Source organism: Engystomops pustulosus, chromosome 1, assembly GCF_040894005.1.
Source record: "Engystomops pustulosus chromosome 1, aEngPut4.maternal, whole genome shotgun sequence".
NCBI classification, from domain to species: domain Eukaryota; kingdom Metazoa; phylum Chordata; class Amphibia; order Anura; family Leptodactylidae; genus Engystomops; species Engystomops pustulosus.
The window spans coordinates 298517371-298533952 of NC_092411.1; the positions used below are offsets into that span (position 1 = coordinate 298517371).

The following is a 16582-nucleotide window of genomic DNA, read 5'->3' on the forward strand; positions in this document are numbered from 1 at the left end:
TGCTGCGGACTACTCCGGACTGCTGAGGAGCGCTGCGGAAGATGAGAGTCACCTCTGCTGCGGACTGCTGCAGAGGATGAGAGTCCCCTCTGCTGCAGAGGATGAGAGTCCCCTCTGCTGCAGAGGACGAGGAGAGGTCACTGCCGCACAGAGGTCTCGCAGCAGACACATCAACTGGTAAGAGGAGACTGTGCAGCAGCTTCATGGAAACATCTCCACTAGGAAACTGCTGCCAAGGACCAGCACCAGAAACACAAGGAATGGACCTTACACCAGGGGAAATCCGGCCTGTGTCTGATGAGTCCAAATTTGAGATCTTTGGTTCCAACCACCGTGTCCATGTGTGATGTAGAAAAGGTGAACAGGCCTGGTTCTAACGTGAAGCCTGGAGGAGATGGTGTGGGGGGGAGGAGATGGTGTGGGGGTGGCTGCTCCCCATGTGAGACAGTTTCTTTGTAGTTTTCCCAATTTTTCGGACTTACCAACCTTCGTGTAATGGTGGCCACTGGTTTTTCGTTACTTAGCTGCTTTTTTGTGGCCAGTCTCTTCAGTAGGATGATCAGCCACGTGTCCACCTGACTCCTGCACAACTGATCCCAACCCCATCTATAGGGCATGAAATCCACTTATTACCCCTGACAGGGCAGCTGTGATGTGAGAACCTCTCCAGGTGACTACCTCTTGTATCTCTCCAGGTGACTACCTCTTGTATCTCATCAAGAGAAGCCAAGACTATGCAGAGCAGTGATAACAGTACAAGGACCTGGAATCACAGCACAAGGACCTGGAATATAAGAGATTCTCCGGGGTCTCGCACTTTTTGGTAAGAATATAATTCCACACGTGGTAAGTCAGAGTTTTAATGCCTTCAGTGCGAATCTACAATTATTATAGTCATGAAAATACAGAAAACTCTGGACCACTTATAGTAGAAGAATGAATGTCCCTCCCCCTTGGCTGGGATCTTCACAATCTACTCACGAACACGTAACTAGTAAGAGAGGGAGGACGGTAAGGACAGTGCGTAGAGCGATGGACGTTCTGCCTCTTCTGGAGCTTCTAGAGTTAGAGATAAGCCTACGCGATGACGTCCATCACTCTACACAATGGGTGGTCCTCCCCGTACTCCCTCCATTAATGTTCACATGTTTGTGAATAAACATCAAATTTGAAGATTTCAGACAAGGGGGAGGGCCTTTCACTCTATGAAATAATTTGGTAGAAGAATGTCGCCCCGTTGTGTTATTTGCTTGTTGTTGACTGTTTTTATTGTGTTTGTTTCCCTCCGTTCTTTATTCTTGGTGTGCGTCCCTTGGGTTATGTATTCTCATCCTGACCGATCTAGTGGAGACCTCTGATGGTCCAGGTGGTGGGATGGTCCAGGTGGTGGGATGTCACACACACTCGAGATGGTTGTGATATGGATAATTTGAATCACACTACTTTTTCTTTTGATCACATTGATGGTGGGAGCTTCCTGGGTCAGACCCTCCATCATCAGACGCCTCCTGGTCGTAGACTTATTTCCATCTCCCCCGTTTTCTTTCCCGTCCTTTGACCTTGACATCTGGTCTCATCTCGCCTGTAAGTGACTCCTTAAAACTTGACACACCTCCAGCCTGATTCTTTAATTTGTGTAGCCAATCATGACTTCTGATTTTTAAAGGATTGTCACATGTAGATTATTGTGTAGACATTACATTGTGTGGACCTCCATTACGCCCCTGGGATGTCGTACCGATAGACCAGGAATCTGAAGTCCAGGAACTGCCCCAGGAGACCCTGGTGGTGGAACGTGTGCGTCTGCCTGAAGCCGAGCTTCTCGTACATCTTGGTGGCATTTATTTGTGGTACCGTGGTGGACAGGACCACGGCCTCGCAGCCTCTCCTCCGGGCAAAGTCAATGAGGGTCCTACATAAGACTTTGGCGATCCCTTTGCCTCGATGCTTTGTGGCCACTGACAGTCGCTTCAGTTCCAGGTGTTTCTCTCCTCCGGGGTCAGAAGAAGGGAGAGCAGCGATTGTCCCCACCACTTCACCCCCTCTTGTCTCCGCCACCCAGAAGCAGAACCCGTCCCGCTGTAGGTAATATTTATTGATGTCCAACATGTCGTCAGAGAGGGCGTAATCTACATAGGACGTGTACATGTAACGGGAGCAAAACCATAAAACAAGTACGGCCATGATAGCCACAGGGACCAATAAGGCGACAGACACAAGGCCCAAGGCAGGAAGGGTTAATACAAGCAATGTGGGCAGCCAGATCTGTGGCTGGTGTAATGCGTGGCGGAAGGCGATATTAATGTGCTCTAGGAGCCCTTGAGCAAACAGATCCCGGGCCACATGGTAGTCAGAGTCCTTGTAGAGACGGATGGAGTAGTCAGACATGACGGCGCTCTGCAAGAAGAGGCAGAGAGTGACCGAGGGAAGGAGGTATAAAGGTGCAACAGAGAGCATCGTAGACTGAGTGGGGTGCGCAGTGTATGTATGTGTGCGCAGTGTATGTATGTGTGCGCAGTGTATGTATGTGTGCGCAGTGTATGTATGTGTGCGCTGTGTATGTATGTGTGCAGTGTATGTATGTGTGCGCTGTGTATGTATGTGTGCGCTGTGTATGTATGTCTGTGCTGTGTATGTATGTCTGTGCTGTGTATGTATGTGTGCGCTGTGTATGTATGTCTGTGCAGTGTATGTATGCGTGCAGTGTATGTATGTGTAGTGTCATGTGCACCACCCCCATGTACCCCAGTAGTAAGGATGTGCAGGATCCCACCACCACCATGTACCCCAGTAGTAAGGACGTGCAGGATCCCACCACCCCATGTACCCCAGTAGTAAGGACGTGCAGGATCCCACCACCCCCATGTACCCCAGTAGTAAGGACGTGCAGGATCCCACCACCCCATGTACCCCAGTAGTAAGGACGTGCAGGATCCCACCACCACCATGTACCCCAGTAGTAAGGACGTGCAGGATCCCACCACCCCCATGTACCCCAGTAGTAAGGACGTGCAGGATCCCACCACCCCCATGTACCCCAGTAGTAAGGACGTGCAGGATCCCACCACCCCCATGAACCCCAGTAGTAAGGACGTGCAGGATCCCACCACCCCCATGTACCCCAGTAGTAAGGATGTGCAGGATCCCACCACCCCCATGTACCCCAGTAGTAAGGACGTGCGGGATCCCACAACCCCCATGTACCCCAGTAGTAAGGATGTGCAGGATCCCACCACCCCCATGTACCCCAGTAGTAAGGATGTGCAGGATCCCACCACCCCCATGTACCCCAGTAGTAAGGACGTGCAGGATCCCACCACCACCATGTACCCCAGTAGTAAGGACGTGCAGGATCCCACCACCACCATGTACCCCAGTAGTAAGGACGTGCGGGATCCCACAACCCCCATGTACCCCAGTAGTAAGGATGTGCGGGATCCCACAACCCCCATGTACCCCAGTAGTAAGGATGTGCGGGATCCCACCACCCCCATGTACCCCAGTAGTAAGGATGTGCGGGATCCCACCACCCCCATGTACCCCAGTAGTAAGGATGTGCGGGATCCCACCACCCCCATGTACCCCAGTAGTAAGGACGTGCGGGATCCCACAACCCCCATGTACCCCAGTAGTAAGGATGTGCAGGATCCCACCACCACCATGTACCCCAGTAGTAAGGACGTGCGGGATCCCACAACCCCCATGTACCCCAGTAGTAAGGATGTGCGGGATCCCACCACCCCCATGTACCCCAGTAGTAAGGACGTGCGGGATCCCACCACCCCCATGTACCCCAGTAGTAAGGACGTGCGGGATCCCACCACCCCCATGTACCCCAGTAGTAAGGACGTGCGGGATCCCACCACCCCCATGTACCCCAGTAGTAAGGACGTGCGGGATCCCACCACCCCCATGTACCCCAGTAGTAAGGACATGCGGGATCCCACCACCCCATGTACCCCAGTAGTAAGGACGTGCAGGATCCCACCACCACCATGTACCCCAGTAGTAAGGACGTGCGGGATCCCACCACCCCCATGTACCCCAGTAGTAAGGACGTGCAGGATCCCACCACCCCCATGTACCCCAGTAGTAAGGACGTGCAGGATCCCACCACCCCCATGTACCCCAGTAGTAAGGACGTGCAGGATCCCACCACCACCATGTACCCCAGTAGTAAGGACGTGCAGGATCCCACCACCCCCATGTACCCCAGTAGTAAGGACGTGCAGGATCCCACCACCCCCATGTACCCCAGTAGTAAGGACGTGCAGGATCCCACCACCCCCATGTACCCCAGTAATAAGGACGTGCAGGATCCCACCACCACCATGTACCCCAGTAGTAAGGACGTGCAGGATCCCACCACCCCCATGTACCCCAGTAGTAAGGACGTGCAGGATCCCACCACCCCCATGTACCCCAGTAGTAAGGACGTGCAGGATCCCACCACCCCCATGTACCCCAGTAGTAAGAACGTGCAGGATCCCACCACCCCATGTACCCCAGTAGTAAGGACGTGCAGGATCCCACCACCACCATGTACCCCAGTAGTAAGGATGTGCAGGATCTCACCACCCCCATGTACCCCAGTAGTAAGGACGTGCAGGATCCCACCACCCCCATGTACCCCAGTAGTAAGGACGTGCAGGATCTCATCACCCCCATGTACCCCAGTAGTAAGGACGTGCGGGATCCCATCACCCCATGTACCCCAGTAGTAAGGACGTGCAGGATCCCACCACCCCCATGTACCCCAGTAGTAAGGACGTGCGGGATCCCACCACCCCCATGTACCCCAGTAGTAAGGACGTGCAGGATGGCACCACCCCCATGTACCCCAGTAGTAAGGATGTGCAGGATCCCACCACCCCCATGTACCCCAGTAGTAAGGATGTGCAGGATCCCACCACCCCCATGTACCCCAGTAGTAAGGACGTGCAGGATCCCACCACCCCCATGTACCCCAGTAGTAAGGACGTGCAGGATCCCATCACCCCATGTACCCCAGTAGTAAGGACGTGCAGGATCCCACCACCACCATGTACCCCAGTAGTAAGGACGTGCAGGATCCCACCACCACCATGTACCCCAGTAGTAAGGACGTGCAGGATCCCACCACCACCATGTACCCCAGTAGTAAGGACGTGCAGGATCCCACCACCCCATGTACCCCAGTAGTAAGGACGTGCAGGATCCCACCACCACCATGTACCCCAGTAGTAAGGACGTGCAGGATCCCACCACCACCATGTACCCCAGTAGTAAGGACGTGCAGGATCCCACCACCACCATGTACCCCAGTAGTAAGGACGTGCAGGATCCCACCACCACCATGTACCCCAGTAGTAAGGACGTGCAGGATCCCACCACCACCATGTACCCCAGTAGTAAGGACGTGCGGGATCCCACCACCCCCATGTACCCCAGTAGTAAGGACGTGCGGGATCCCACCACCCCCATGTACCCCAGTAGTAAGGATGTGCGGGATCCCACCACCCCATGTACCTCAGTAGTAAGGACGTGCAGGATCCCACCACCCCCATGTACCCCAGTAGTAAGGACGTGCGGGATCCCACAACACCCATGTACCCCAGTAGTAAGGATGTGCAGGATCCCACCACCCCCATGTACCCCAGTAGTAAGGATGTGGAGGATCCCACCACCCCATGTACCTCAGTAGTAAGGACGTGCGGGATCCCACCACCCCCATGTACCCCAGTAGTAAGGACGTGCAGGATCCCACCACCCCATGTACCCCAGTAGTAAGGACGTGCAGGATCCCACCACCCCCATGTACCCCAGTAGTAAGGACGTGCGGGATCCCACAACACCCATGTACCCCAGTAGTAAGGATGTGCAGGATCCCACCACCCCCATGTACCCCAGTAGTAAGGATGTGGAGGATCCCACCACCCCATGTACCCCAGTAGTAAGGACGTGCAGGATCCCACCACCCCCATGTACCCCAGTAGTAAGGACGTGCAGGATCCCACCACCCCCATGTACCCCAGTAGTAAGGATGTGGAGGATCCCACCACCCCCATGTACCCCAGTAGTAAGGACGTGCGGGATCCCACAACACCCATGTACCCCAGTAGTAAGGATGTGCAGGATCCCACCACCCCCATGTACCCCAGTAGTAAGGATGTGGAGGATCCCACCACCCCATGTACCCCAGTAGTAAGGACGTGCAGGATCCCACCACCCCCATGTACCCCAGTAGTAAGGATGTGGAGGATCCCACCACCCCATGTACCCCAGTAGTAAGGATGTGGAGGATCCCACCACCCCCATGTACCCCAGTAGTAAGGATGTGGAGGATCCCACCACCCCATGTACCCCAGTAGTAAGGACGTGCAGGATCGCACCAACCCCAGTAGTAGTACTTAGGATGGGGGTCTCTGTCCTATACGTGTAGTAGTACTTGGGGTGGAGGATGGGGGTCTCTCTCCCATACGTGTAGTAGTAGTTAGGGTGGAGGATGGGGGTCTCTGTCCTATACGTGTAGTAGTAGTAGTTAGGGTGGAGGGTGGGGGTCTCTCTCCTATACGTGTAGTAGTAGTAGTTAGGGTGGAGGGTGGGGGTCTCTGTCCTATACGTGTAGTAGTAGTAGTTAGGGTGGAGGGTGGGGGTCTCTGTCCTATACGTGTAGCAGTAGTACTTAGGGTGGAGGATGGGGGTCTCTGTCCTGTACGTGTAGTAGTAGTAGTCAGGGTGGAGGATGGGGGTCTCTGTCCTATAAGTGTAGTAGTTAGGGTGGAGGATGGGGGTCTCTGTCCTGTACGAGTAGTAGTAGTCAGGGTGGAGGATGGGGGTCTCTGTCCTATACGTGTAGTAGTACTCAGGGTGGAGGATGGGAGTCTCTGTCCTGTACGTGTAGTAGTAGTAGTAGTCAGGGTGGAGGATGGGGGTCTCTGTCCTGCACGTGTAGTAGTAGTAGTTAGGGTGGAGGGTGGGGGTTTCTGTCCTATACGTGTAGTAGTAGTAGTTAGGGTGGAGGGTGGGGGTTTCTGTCCTATACGTGTAGTAGTAGTACTTAGGGTGGAGGATGGGGGTCTCTGTCCTGTACGTGTAGTAGTAGTACTTGGGGTGGAGGATGGGGGTCTCTGTCCTGTACGTGTAGTAGTAGTACTTAGGGTGGAGGATGGGGGTCTCTGTCCTGTACGTGTAGTAGTAGTAGTTAGGGTGGAGGATGGGGGTCTCTGTCCTGCACGTGTAGTAGTAGTAGTTAGGGTGGAGGATGGGGGTCTCTGTCCTGCACGTGTAGTAGTAGTAGTTAGGGTGGAGGATGGGGGTCTCTGTCCTGTACGTGTAGTAGTAGTAGTTAGGGTGGAGGATGGGGATCTCTGTCCTATACGTGTAGTAGTAGTAGTCAGGGTGGAGGATGGGGATCTCTGTCCTATACGTGTAGTAGTAGTCAGGGTGGAGGATGGGGGTCTCTGTCCTGCACGTGTAGTAGTAGTAGTCAGGGTGGAGGATGGGGGTCTCTGTCCTGTACGTGTAGTAGTAGTAGTCAGGGTGGAGGATGGGGGTCTCTGTCCTGTACGTGTAGTAGTAGTACTTGGGGTGGAGGATGGGGGTCTCTGTCCTATACGTGTAGTAGTAGTAGTCAGGGTGGAGGATGGGGGTCTCTGTCCTGTACGTGTAGTAGTAGTAGTTAGGGTGGAGGATGGGAGTCTCTGTCCTATACGTGTAGTAGTAGTAGTTAGGGTGGAGGATGGGGGTCTCTGTCCTGTACGTGTAGTAGTAGTAGTTAGGGTGGAGGATGGGGGTCTCTGTCCTGTACGTGTAGTAGTAGTAGTCAGGGTGGAGGATGGGGGTCTCTGTCCTGTACATGTAGTAGTAGTAGTCAGGGTGGAGGGTGGGGGTCTCTGTCCTGTACGTGTAGTAGTAGTAGTCAGGGTGGAGGGTGGGGGTCTCTGTCCTGCACGTGTAGTAGTAGTAGTCAGGGTGGAGGATGGGGGTCTCTGTCCTATAAGTGTAGTAGTTAGGGTGGAGGATGGGAGTCTCTGTCCTGTACGTGTAGTAGTAGTAGTCAAGGTGGAGGGTGGGGGTCTCTGTCCTATACGTGTAGTAGTAGTAGTCAGGGTGGAGGATGGGGGTCTCTGTCCTGTACGTGTAGTAGTAGTAGTTAGGGTGGAGGATGGGGGTCTCTGTCCTGTACGTGTAGTAGTAGTAGTTAGGGTGGAGGATGGGAGTCTCTGTCCTGTACGTGTAGTAGTAGTAGTTAGGGTGGAGGATGGGAGTCTCTGTCCTGTACGTGTAGTAGTAGTACTTAGGGTGTAGGATGGGGGTCTCTGTCCTATACGTGTAGTAGTAGTAGTTATGGTGGAGGATGGGGGTCTCTGTCCTGCACGTGTAGTAGTAGTAGTCAGGGTGGAGGATGGGGGTCTCTGTCCTGCACGTGTAGTAGTAGTAGTTAGGGTGGAGGATGGGGGTCTCTGTCCTATACGTGTAGTAGTAGTAGTTAGGGTGGAGGATGGGGGTCTCTGTCCTATACGTGTAGTAGTAGTAGTTAGGGTGGAGGATGGGGGTCTCTGTCCTGCACGTGTAGTAGTAGTAGTTAGGGTGGAGGATGGGAGTCTCTGTCCTGTACGTGTAGTAGTAGTAGTTAGGGTGGAGGATGGGAGTCTCTGTCCTGTACGTGTAGTAGTAGTACTTAGGGTGTAGGATGGGGGTCTCTGTCCTATACGTGTAGTAGTAGTAGTTAGGGTGGAGGATGGGAGTCTCTGTCCTGTACGTGTAGTAGTAGTACTTAGGGTGTAGGATGGGGGTCTCTGTCCTATACGTGTAGTAGTAGTAGTTATGGTGGAGGATGGGGGTCTCTGTCCTGCACGTGTAGTAGTAGTAGTCAGGGTGGAGGATGGGGGTCTCTGTCCTATACGTGTAGTAGTAGTAGTCAGGGTGGAGGATGGGGATCTCTGTCCTATGCCTGTAGTAGTAGTAGTTATGGTGGAGGATGGGGGTCTCTGTCCTGTACGTGTAGTAGTAGTAGTAGTACTTAGGGTGGAGGATGGGAGTCTCTGTCCTGTACGTGTAGTAGTAGTAGTACTTAGGGTGGAGGATGGGAGTCTCTGTCCTGTACGTGTAGTAGTAGTACTTACCTGACGGGGGAAGTTGTCCTGAGGCTCAGCCTCTTCCTCCTTCCCTCCCTGCCTCCTCCTTGTCACTGCCCAGGCCTCTGCTGGGATATTTGAGGACAAAGCTCCAGCACCTCACTCCTGCTGGGAATTATTAACCCCTGCATGACCGGAGCAGCACACATTCCCTGCACGTGCCAGGGATCCTAATGCTGGGAGCCAGGACTACTGCTACAATTTCAGCTTGACCCTTCCCTGGGGTGATGTGTTGGGTGGAGGGGGGTGCACTAAAGCCTCGGCCCTATGTCCCTACCTCCATCTGTGTCTCTCAACTTTCTACACACCCTGAATGGTAGAAACATCTTATTAGTATATATAAATGCCATGCATGGTGTGTGGAAAGCTGGGTCACATTCTTCATGGCGTCCTCCTGTGGTGGTCATGCTGTAGCCCCAGGGAGATGGGATTGGACACGAGATCTTCCTGTAGAAGCTTTTTCAGGTAGATTTGGGGTTCAGGTAACTGGGATTTAGGACATTGCTGTTACTTCAGGTCACCATAGGAGCCGGGACACTACTACTACTACTACTAGGCTTCTGCCTTGTGGTCACCATCTCCTCCACCTCAGACGTAGATGTTCGTCCTGACAGGATTCCTCCTCTAGGAAATGATGATGGAAGTTATAGGACAGTGATCCCCGACGGACCACCAGGGGGCTTCTTCACTCACATGGAGCAGCTAAATTATGGCACTGCCACCCATTCACACTGTAAAGTACCCCCCCCCCACCCCCAGGAACACATTGGGGACTTCTACTTTGCCTCCTCCACCAGTTATTAGTAGGACAAAGCACGTAATAAGCTCCAGCAACACAACATCCTGAGCCTTTCCACCCTGCGCGCCTCTCTGGGTGGGATGGGACACAGAGCGGAGCCTCTCTGGGTGGGATGGGACGCAGAGCGGAGCCGCTTTGGGTGGGATGGGACGCAGAGCGGAGCCGCTTTGGGTGGGATGGGACGGAGAGCGGAGCCTTTTTGGGTGGGATGGGACGGAGAGCGCAGCCTCTTTGGGTGGGATGGGACGGAGAGCGGAGCCTCTTTGGGTGGGATGGGACGTAGAGCGGAGCCTCTTTGGGTGGGATGGGACGGACAGCGGAGCCTCTTTGGGTGGGATGGGACGGAGAGCGGAGCCTCTTTGGGTGGGATGGGACGGAGAGCGGAGCCTCTCTGGGTGGGATGGGACGGAGAGCGGAGCCTCTCTGGGTGGGATGGGACGGAGAGCGGAGCCTCTCTGGGTGGGATGGGACGGAGAGCGGAGCCTCTCTGGGTGGGATGGGACGGAGAGCGGAGCCTCTTTGGGTGGGATGGGACGGAGAGCGGAGCCTCTTTGGGTGGGATGGGACGGAGAGCGGAGCCTCTTTGGGTGGGATGGGACGGAGAGCGGAGCCTCTTTGGGTGGGATGGGACGGAGAGCGGAGCCTCTTTGGGTGGGATGGGACGGAGAGCGGAGCCTCTTTGGGTGGGATGGGACGGAGAGCGGAGCCTCTTTGGGTGGGATGGGACGGAGAGCGGAGCCTCTTTGGGTGGGATGGGACGGAGAGCGGAGCCTCTCTGGGTGGGATGGGACGGAGAGCGGAGCCTCTTTGGGTGGGATGGGACGGAGAGCGGAGCCTCTTTGGGTGGGATGGGACGGAGAGCGGAGCCTCTTTGGGTGGGATGGGACGGAGAGCGGAGCCTCTCTGGGTGGGATGGGACGGAGAGCGGAGCCTCTCTGGGTGGGATGGGACGGAGAGCGGAGCCTCTTTGGGTGGGACGGAGAGCGGAGCCTCTTTGGGTGGGATGGGACGGAGAGCGGAGCCTCTTTGGGTGGGATGGGACGGAGAGCGGAGCCTCTTTGGGTGGGATGGGACGGAGAGCGGAGCCGCTTTGGGTAGGATGGGACGGAGAGCGGAGCCTCTTTGGGTGGGATGGGACGGAGAGCGGAGCCTCTTTGGGTGGGATGGGACGGAGAGCGGAGCCTCTTTGGGTGGGATGGGACAGAGAGCGGAGCCGCTTTGGGTGGGATGGGACGGAGAGCGGAGCCTCTTTGGGTGGGATGGGACGGAGAGCGGAGCCTCTTTGGGTGGGATGGGACGGAGAGCGGAGCCTCTCTGGGTGGGATGGGACGGAGAGCGGAGCCTCTTTGGGTGGGATGGGACGGAGAGCGGAGCCTCTTTGGGTGGGATGGGACGGAGAGCGGAGCCTCTCTGGGTGGGATGGGACGGAGAGCGGAGCCTCTTTGGGTGGGATGGGACGGAGAGCGGAGCCGCTTTGGGTAGGATGGGACGGAGAGCGGAGCCTCTTTGGGTGGGATGGGACGGAGAGCGGAGCCTCTCTGGGTGGGATGGGACGGAGAGCGGAGCCTCTCTGGGTGGGATGGGACGGAGAGCGGAGCCTCTCTGGGTGGGATGGGACGGAGAGCGGAGCCTCTTTGGGTGGGATGGGACGGAGAGCGGAGCCTCTTTGGGTGGGATGGGACGGAGAGCGGAGCCGCTTTGGGTGGGATGGGACGGAGAGCGGAGCCTCTTTGGGTGGGATGGGACGGAGAGCGGAGCCTCTTTGGGTGGGATGGGACGGAGAGCGGAGCCTCTCTGGGTAGGATGGGACAGAGAGCGGAGCAGGGGGTGACAGCGCAGGGGGAAGATGGGGCGTGAAAACATCTCCCCCATGAGACACGAGGACGTTGCGGGGTCCAGTATTTACAATTATTTTAATGCCAGAATATGACAGGATTTATTAAGGACCAGTCGCCTCCATCTTCATCTCTATTTTTCACCTCTCGATGTGAAGGTCGAACTGATAGAACAAGATGGTGAAGCCAATGAGTTTTCCCACAAGATTTGGGGCAGGGGCTGTTGCTATTTTCTGGAAGCCCATCTTCTCGTACATCTGCCAGGCGACAACCTGAGGGTAGGAGGTTTCCAGCAGCACGGCCTGACAGCCCCTCTTCCGCGCGTAGTCAATCACCGTCCTGGTCAGGGCCTTAGCAATGCCTTTGCCCCGGTGTTTTCTGGGGACTGACAATCTCTTGAGTTCCACTTGTGTCCCTCCTCCGTGGTGATGGTGAGGGACAGCGGCCACCATCCCGGCCACCTCTCCCATTGACTCTACCACCCAGAAGCAGTAACCGTCTCGATGAAGATAGTATTGCTGAATATCCAACATGTCGTCAGCCAGACAACCCTGCACGTAGGACACGTAGATGTACCTACTGAGCCAATATAAGAGCCCCATATCAGCGATCAGAGCGAGAAGGGACATCAGGAACGATCCATGGATCCACAAGACCAGAGAGAACGTCAGAAGCATGAATGCCCAGATACTGCGGTGACGGAGGGAAATATGGAAGGCTCTGGAGGAGTTCTCTATGATGCCATCAGAAAAGATCTCTCGAACCTTCTCATAGTCAGAGTCCTGGTAGAGTCTGATCTGATACTCAGACATGTTTACCTGCAAAAGAAGGGGAACTTTGAAATATTGTGTGCTAAACCCCGGCCAGGCCTGGAAAACACATCCCTTCAGGGGGAGGTGTCTGGCTGTATAGCAGTGCAGTGTAGGACATGGTGGATAGGGCGAGAGTTGGTTATAGGAGGCATCTAGTATAGATGATGGAGAAGATGGTGTGGATTATAGTCAGTGTAGAATTGATAAGATCTGGATGGAGGATGACCACTATTTAAGGGCCAAATCTGTTTTACTAATGATGGAGAAACATTCAAGCTGCGCCATTGATTTACTGAAAAGTTCTACCCAAGGGGTTGCTGCATCCTAGCAAAACAAGAAGCCGGATGAGCAGCTTAGATTACAATGTAGCATCATATTAACCTCTTCTTAGTCTTCATAGTGGAGGACCCGCCAGAGAGGAGTCCGTGTATACGCTTCTCCCTCTCTGTGTGCAGCTCTATTGTTTGGCTGAGTAGTAACCAAAAATGGATCCATATGATAAACCCACTGCAGAACTTAATAGAAAATAGCCGGCAAACATTTGATCTAGGTATTACTGCACTCTATTCACTGACTGGAGCAGTTTTATGGCCACGGCATCACTGAAGGCTATTCAGCAACAACACTACTTTTCTGACTACATGTAATAGTGTGCTCTATTCACAGACAGGAGAAAGATCTTGCTGGATGATGCAGTAAATGCTAATAATCATGTCTGTTCTTTGCAAGTATTGCTGTAGAATCTTGTATAATCAGTAAGAATATCCCTGATATCACTGACTCGATTATTCACAGTGCCCTTATAAGGGCAATTATTTAAGATTTGTACCTGTACCAGCTCTATACACGTCAGTGCCCTGACAAGGGCAATTACTCACGTTTCACAAGTCCCTGAATAGCTGTCACTATGACAAACAATTCTATCTGCTCTTTGTAATGGTGTCTTGACATGTGACCTTGCTCTTATACTGCAGAGTCACATTTCCAGCTCAGCCAATCACAGGCATGCCAACAAAGGACATGCCTGTGGTGGAAGCTACTTGATTGGCTGCTTCTGCAGTCAATGAAGCACCTTTACGCTTTTTCCCTGTAGACGGACCCGGATCCCAAATAGTGACATGTGTTCGGGCTTCGGGTCCGTGGGTGCCAAACCTGTGAAATTCGGTATCGATTCAATTGATCCAGTTTGGGGCCAGTTATTAACATTTAATGCTGCCGTTGGCCTTTGAAGCATTTTTTGACCCTATAATCCAAATGACGTCTACCCAAATAATAGGAGGTGTCTTTCAATGCCACAGATTTCACTCACTACCTGAGATAGTCTTAGCAGAGCACATATCATGAACAGTGGAGAAGGCGAGATCCCCACCCGAATTGTGAACATGTATTGAATCTACTGCAGCTCTTCTGTGGCTCTCTGAAGGGATTCATCCCAATGTCAGATGAGACTCGGCTAGTCACAAAGAGCCAACGAAAAAGCCAATTTAACCCTTCAGTATTTATTTAAGGACATTTGGGGTGAAAGTCACTTTGTCCAGTGACTACATCTACAGGACGTTGTAAGTTGTCGGTGTCGCTGATAAATCTGTGTTGTTTTATTTGTACACGTTGGTTACGGAAAGATGACATTGCTCATTTCTACTTTCCCATTTTATTGTAGCTGTAATATTTCAGGAACCAGGAAAGATAAAAAAGAGGTTCTGTTCTACATTTTCATCAGGGCGATTCAGCCGGCCCACGACTAGCCCACAAAGAATATTAATGGAACCACCATTGATTCTCCTTGAAGGTGAACCATATGAAATCCTCACAACCCGACATAATGGCAGAATTTTTAATGAGCAATTAAAGAGGGAAACTATCAGATGATGTATAATCACATGTATGCTCCACAATTTATGAAATACCTGAGTGTGATCCACCATTACAAGGCTGGGATGTCATATCTATAGGCTATAATCTTAAAGTCCAGGAACTGACCCAGGAGGCCCGGAGGGTAAAAGCTGTGCGTTTGCCTGAAGCCGAGCTTCTCGTACATCTTCGTGGCATTTATTTGTGCTAAAGAAGTGGACAGGACCACGGCCTCGCAGCCTCTCCTCCGGGCAAAGTCTATGAGGGTCCTACATAAGACTTTGGCGATCCCTTTGCCTCGATGCTTTGTGGCCACAGACAGTCGCTTCAGTTCCAGGTGTTTCTCTCCTCCGGGGTCAGAAGAAGGGAGAGCAGCGATTGTCCCCACCACTTCACCCCCTCTTGTCTCCGCCACCCAGAAGCAGAACCCGTCCCGCTGTAGGTAATATTTACTGATGTCCAACATGTCGTCAGAGAGGGCGTAATCTACATAGGACGTGTACATGTAACGGCAGTAAAACCATATGGCGGCCACAGCAGTGAGAACCACGAGGATGGACGTAGTCACCGACACAAGGTTCAGTGCAGGAAGGGTCAATACAACCAGTGCCGGCAGCCAGATGTGCGGGCGTTGTAGCGCATGGTGGAAGGCTTTATTGTGGTGCTCAATAATTCCATTTCTAAAAAGGTTCCGGGTCACCTCATAGTCAGAGTCCACGTAGAGACGGATGGAGTAGTCAGACATGATGACGCTCTGCAAGAAAGGGAAAAAAGTGACTCAAGGGTCAGTCACTGCAGGAGACAATCCTCAGGGAGGGAGGGGGTGCAGTGTTGTGTTTCTGCAGCTGGGTTTTTCCCAAAACCTCAATAGTCATTGCAGTTCCTTTGTATGACACACAATGGGGGCTCAGGGAGACGTTGGGGTTTTAAAAGCTGCTGACCCCCCCAGATATAATGCAGATTGGTGCATAACTTTACACTCACATTTGATTCACTATGATCAGGAATGTAGCAGGAGTGTAACGGTACCCCAACCTCAGGACCCAGCGCCCCCATGCCATCACTTACATATTTATACTCCTCTCATTGAGGCTGCCATAAGACTGGCTCCTGAAGGGTGTTGCTGTAAAGGGTTAATAGTAATAGCTCTTCCTCATGAGTCTGGACCTCACTTCTAGATGCTGGACCTCACTTCTAGGTGCCGGTATTTAAGCAGAGAAACAGTACAAGTCTTAGTTGTACCCTTGTCGGAGTGATAGTTATAGCCAGTGCTACAGGAAGCCCCTGCACAGCCTCTTCCCCTTGGGTCAGCTCCAGCATGTACGCCCTAAATGTGAGGCCCACCAATAGGCGTCATCTATTGATGTCAGGGTGGAGACTGGAATTCTCTGTCCCATGCCCTGAGTAGAAGCACATACCCGAGAAGTCGTATTCCTAGAGGCTCACCCTCTGCTCCGCCTGACGGCAATCTGGGGACATATCTCCTAATGTAAACTGCCGGGCACACAGGTTACTCATTAGATTTGTAAGCTCCGGGCAGAGGTCAGGCGGCAGCCTATAAAGCTGCTTAACGAGAATAAAATTCCTGGAATTCTGTAAATCACAGGATGGAAGTTTGAAAATACATATTCTAGTACAGGATAAGGAGAACATTCACTCTTAGCTTGCTGATCTGTTCTCGTGTCCTCAGTGATGAGACCCCCACAGATTATGAGAACAGGAGGTGTCCAAAGTACCTCTGTCAAACCCTTCGCCGCTCCCTGAGTGAGACCCGGTGGACCCACGTTCTCATGATCTATGGATAGGGCCTGACTTGCTTGGTGGAAAAGCCCCTTTAACATCAAGCATGTGCAACATCCCTGCCAATGCATAGGCAGAGGAGTAGTTGCGAATAAGCCCCTTGTACCGTCCAGTACATATAGAGGTAATTATGCAGCGGTAGATACTGCCTGGATAGGCAAGGGTTAAGACTGTTTCATGTTTATCATCCAATGATGTTCCAGTATTGTAACTGGAGTGTGATTGGAGAGTGAGATCACCTGACCAGGGATTAACTAAACCCTTAGTCGGGGGAGGAATTAGCTCTCTGAGGTCCAGCTCTCCACAGAGGAGAGAGTCCCAGAAACTTCAGAGAAGACAGATCTCTCAGGCCCAGCTCTCACCACA

At 53.1% G+C, this 16582-nt stretch overlaps 3 protein-coding genes across 4 annotated transcripts; all 3 read right to left on the bottom strand.

Moving 5' to 3' along the window:
- Positions 1-836: 836 nt before the first annotated feature.
- Positions 837-9312, bottom strand: LOC140084472 (N-acetyltransferase 8-like). Its single transcript, XM_072126455.1, has 2 exons — positions 9108-9312; positions 837-2397 (listed from the first exon to the last, which is right to left on the bottom strand). The coding sequence occupies exon 2, from the start codon at positions 2386-2388 to the stop codon at positions 1717-1719; it is 672 nt and encodes a 223-aa protein (XP_071982556.1). The 5' UTR covers positions 2389-2397; positions 9108-9312; the 3' UTR covers positions 837-1716.
- A 2531-nt stretch (positions 9313-11843) lies between these two features.
- Positions 11844-12565, bottom strand: LOC140113940 (probable N-acetyltransferase CML1). The gene has a single exon (XM_072132672.1). It carries the CDS (start codon positions 12563-12565, stop codon positions 11894-11896), a length of 672 nt encoding a protein of 223 aa, XP_071988773.1. The 3' UTR covers positions 11844-11893.
- A 1924-nt stretch (positions 12566-14489) lies between these two features.
- On the bottom strand, positions 14490-15915 carry LOC140084446 (putative N-acetyltransferase 8B). 2 transcript variants are annotated; one of them, XM_072126454.1, is made up of 2 exons: positions 15835-15915; positions 14490-15170 (listed from the first exon to the last, which is right to left on the bottom strand). In XM_072126454.1, exon 2 carries the CDS (start codon positions 15159-15161, stop codon positions 14490-14492), a length of 672 nt encoding a protein of 223 aa, XP_071982555.1. In that variant the 5' UTR covers positions 15162-15170; positions 15835-15915. The 2 variants fall into 2 exon arrangements, with proteins under 2 accessions (XP_071982555.1, XP_071982554.1); XM_072126453.1 differs by lacking the exon at positions 15835-15915 and adding an exon at positions 15485-15784.
- Between the last annotated feature and the right edge of the window lie 667 nt (positions 15916-16582).